General features: G+C 41.4%; 1 protein-coding gene across 1 annotated transcript in view; it reads right to left on the bottom strand.

The window, feature by feature from the left end:
* GART (phosphoribosylglycinamide formyltransferase, phosphoribosylglycinamide synthetase, phosphoribosylaminoimidazole synthetase) overlaps positions 1 to 3481 on the bottom strand; it is a 9389-nt gene extending 5908 nt beyond the window's left edge. The window contains exons 1-3 of the mRNA XM_028492621.2: positions 3203 to 3481; positions 2891 to 3043; positions 1070 to 1276 (exon numbers count right to left, since the gene is read on the bottom strand). Of these exons, the coding sequence (XP_028348422.1) occupies positions 1070 to 1276; positions 2891 to 3043; positions 3203 to 3437 (595 nt within the window). The 5' untranslated portion in view covers positions 3438 to 3481. The remainder of the gene's footprint in view (positions 1 to 1069; positions 1277 to 2890; positions 3044 to 3202) is intronic.
* Positions 3482 to 4078: the final 597 nt, after the last annotated feature.

The raw sequence follows: 4078 nt of genomic DNA, 5'->3' as shown, positions 1-4078 counted from the left end.
CCCACATAACACACACACACACACACACACACACACACACACACACACACACACACACACACACACACACACACACACACACACACACACAAATAAGATATGCAAGGACTAAAATGATAGGTTTGCTTTACTTACTGTCACTCATTCAAACAAACTTCCTGATGGTGAACATATATAACTGCCCACTTCAACTAAAAGCTACAGCACTATATCTAAACATAAAGTGGATATGTTACTGCCGGCTGGTGTTGTCTCCCCTTTCCCGCAAGTGTTGCATCCACAATAGTGCTATGACCTCTTGGCTTCAAGGGTAGGCATGTGACCCAAGCAAGACCATTCAAAGACTTGATACAGGATGTTGAGAAAGAGAGGGGCTCTCTTACTGCAATGTGAGTTTTAGGATGTGGGCTCAAGACATCTTTCCGGTATTTGGAGAGCCTGCCTGAAAATGAGAGCCACACAATAAAGGGATGGAAGGCAGATACAGACAAAATTAACAAGCCTTGACATCTCTGTTAGAGAATCTGAGTTGGTTTTCTGTCAATCTGCCAATTTCTAGTACTTCCAACAGAGTTCTGAGTCATACACAGTACTGGTCAGGGTGCCTGCTCACTACTCCTTGAATTGAGTTGAACCACAAAGCAGAGCCTGAGATAAGGTCTTACATGCGAGGTGATTACTTTGGGAAGTGATCCTAGGGAACCAGAATGAGGATGGGGAAGAGCCAATATAAGAGTGTGTTATTAAACTGGTCACCACTGTGGGCAACTGGGGCTTGATTCCACTGAGACCCTCAAAGGAGCCATGTAGACTGTGCCTCAGAACCGTTCCCTTCTTCTGTCCCTAAAGTGGGCATTTATTCACTAGTTCTCACCCCGCTGGTCAAGGGTTGTCCTGCAGGGTGTAGTTGTGCATATGTGACTGTTACACAGAGGTGTCAGAACCCTGAGGCAGAAATGGAGAGATGCGTGGTATTACTGGCGTGGGTGTTTTCATGTTACAGCTGCGTAAAGATAGTTGCCATATCAATGGCTTGAAATCTAAGAGCAACTAAATAAGGAACAGTTACCTTCAGGACATGCAACCACTCTGCCGATCACCCAGGCTTCTTCCTTGTGCTGCTGAATGTCCTGCAGAATCTGCTGTGTCAGATCCTTGGATACCACGAGGGCAGCCCCAATCCCACAGTTAAATGTTCTGGCCATCTCTTCTTCAGAGAGGTGTCCTTCCTGCTGTAACCACGAGAAGATCCTGGGGATCCTCCAGGTCTGGGCATCTGAAAACAGGCAAGAGTTGTTCAATTAACCTATTATAGACACAAAGTATAGAAGTATGTACATATACAAACCTATGGAAATTAAAACCAGCACTGCTATTTTACAGAGGGTAAAACTATAAACTGGCCTTTCAGAAGTTTTTTGGGGATCTATTTGTACCTCAGGCATTAAGAACACTTTTCTTGTCACACTTGGCCAGTATTCACGATTGAGCGAAGTTTTGTGCTGCGTTAACTAACTAGATTCTTGGAAATCCCCTAATGAATTAGATGCTCTAATGGTTGAATTCCAGTAAAGGTTGGCATACTACCCTTTTGTGAATGTGAAAAAAAAAATCTAAATTTAGGTGTAAGAACATATCCTCTAATACAACAAAAATCTCTAATAAAAATTTTTAGGTAATACCTATATAGACACACACATAAAATTCTTTTTTTTTTTTTTTTGGCCCTGCTGCATGGCTTGCAGGATCTTAGTTCCCCGACCAGGGACTGAAACCGGCCATTGCAGTGAAACCACTGAGTCCTAACCACTGGACAACCAGGGAATTCCCAACCAATAAGTTTCCTGAAACAGCAATCTTCACTCATTGTCTCTGTATCTCTGCCATCACCCCTGGCTCCAATATATGGGGGGTGGCATCTATCCTCACCAAGCTGCTTTTTGACACTGCTAACCAGTGTCATGTTGAAATCCTTGCTCGGAGTTGGTACTTTTACATGGTTTACTGCCAGATTTTGACTATTCTTTTTTAGAAATTCTACCTCTAGCCAAACTTTAAGGTAGGTGGAATACTGAGGAACAACCTTTTGGTCCCTCCTATTCTCTTTGCGATTAACTATTACTATCTGCATATAAGTACCCAACTTAACTTCTGCTCACAAAAACACTACAATAAATACTTCAAAGATTTAAAACACTGTATTTCCACTTCCTATTCCAAATCTACTCACCTACTAAACTAGAAACTTGGGACTTCTTTTTCCTTCTAAGCACAAAATGATTCTCCAATCTGTTTCCCTTCTCTATGCCTTGGTTCAGGTCTCCTTTATCCCCTGCACGGACTATTTAATAACTACCACTTCCCTTCCCAGCATGTTCCTGATTCCATCTTGATAGAGCTTGTGCTTACTGACACCCTTGGACAATCTGCTTAAAGAATTTCATCTAAGTCAATTACACGAGGACTTTATGCCTTATAAACATGACTAATGAAGCGAGAAAAGGTGGAAAAGGGTCAGTCCTATTTTTTCCCCAAGAAGCCCCAATGATTTAAGAATTTTCCAGGTAGGGACTTCCCTGGTGGTCCAGTGGCTAAGACTCTGCACTCCCAACGCAGGGGGCCCAGGTTTGATCCCTTGTCAGGGAACTAGATCCCACATGCCGCAACTAAGAGTTCGAATGCCAAAGCTAAAGATTCTGCATGCCACAACTAAAAAGATCCTGCATGCCGCAACTAAGGCCTGGCACAGCCAAATAAATAAATATAATATTAAAAAAAAGAATTTTCCAGGTATAATCATATGTGTACTAACTACCCATAAAGTTCCCTTCCACAATGTATTTTTTCTCATAACAGTTTTCTGAGTAAACGTTCTCTTTAGCAATCTTACCTAAATCCACCCCAAATTTCTGAGGTAGGACTCTGGGGATGTTTTCTAGCAATCCCCCACCGGTAATATGTGCAAAGGCCTTAACATGTCCTGAACGCAGGACAGGTAACAGTGAATGGCTGTAGATTCTGGTTGGAGTTAGAAGTAAGTCACCTGTATATTAGGAAGATGAGACAAAAACTTAGTATATGAATATAAAACCAAAACATATGCAGTTTGTTCCATTCTAACTTTAAGTAACGAAAGCCTAACCCAACTAAGTGGTTGCTCAGACATTCCCAAGCAGGAGAGTTTAAATGTGAGTATGTTTACCTAAGGCCTGGCCACCACAGCCATCAGGTGCTGGAGAGGAGTACCGAAGGGAAGATTTCGCTACAATTTTCCTCACAAGGCTAAATCCATTGCTGTGAAGACCAGATGAAGCTATTCCAATAACAGCGTCCCCTTCAGTGATTCTTTCCAGGTGAGGGAGTTTCTGATCCCGCTCCATTGCACCAACGGCAAAACCAGCTAGATCATACTCTCCAGGAGGGTACATGTCAGGCATTTCTGCCGTTTCACCTCCTGGCAGAAAGAGAAAACAAGAGCAAAGAAATCACCGAATACTTATAAACCTGTCTAGGAAGTAGTGACACCAGCTACTCTTCATATGAACAATTAAACAAAAGCTGTATTCCGCAAACATCTAAGCATGATTTCAGGAAAAATAGCACTAATTTCCACAAAGGGTGAGTATAGCCTCCAAACATCATTATTTTTACGGGTTGAATACTGAGTTGAATATAACATCATTTCTCTAGCAGTTTAGTTTCAGAAATGCTTTCACCTATATTTGATCTTTACAATCACTCTATGTTCCAATAATGGTACAGGCTTAGAGAAGTGATTTAATCAGACCTGCCTAACTCTAAATGCTCTGGCCTAAAAAATATGTCATAGTTCATATTACCACCATATTGTGTAAAGACATGGTCTAGGCAGGCAGATCCAAATTAGGAACTGTTCTAAAAGATGGCTGAAAGGCAATTTTGGCTTTTGGGACATACTTGTCCACAGAAATGGTAATATAAAATAGGTAGTTTTGTTCCTTGGTCAACCTACAGATTTTGTTCAAAATTCTCATGTATGTATTTAATATTTCTGTAAACCTTGGGTACGTTTTATTCTTAGTGTCATTTCTGTGGGAAA

The sequence above is a fragment of the Physeter macrocephalus genome, chromosome 8 (assembly GCF_002837175.3).
Source record: "Physeter macrocephalus isolate SW-GA chromosome 8, ASM283717v5, whole genome shotgun sequence".
In the NCBI taxonomy this organism is placed as follows: Eukaryota; Metazoa; Chordata; class Mammalia; order Artiodactyla; family Physeteridae; genus Physeter; species Physeter macrocephalus.
Note: the sequence above shows the minus strand (reverse complement) of the source record. Positions and strands in the feature narration are given on the sequence as shown.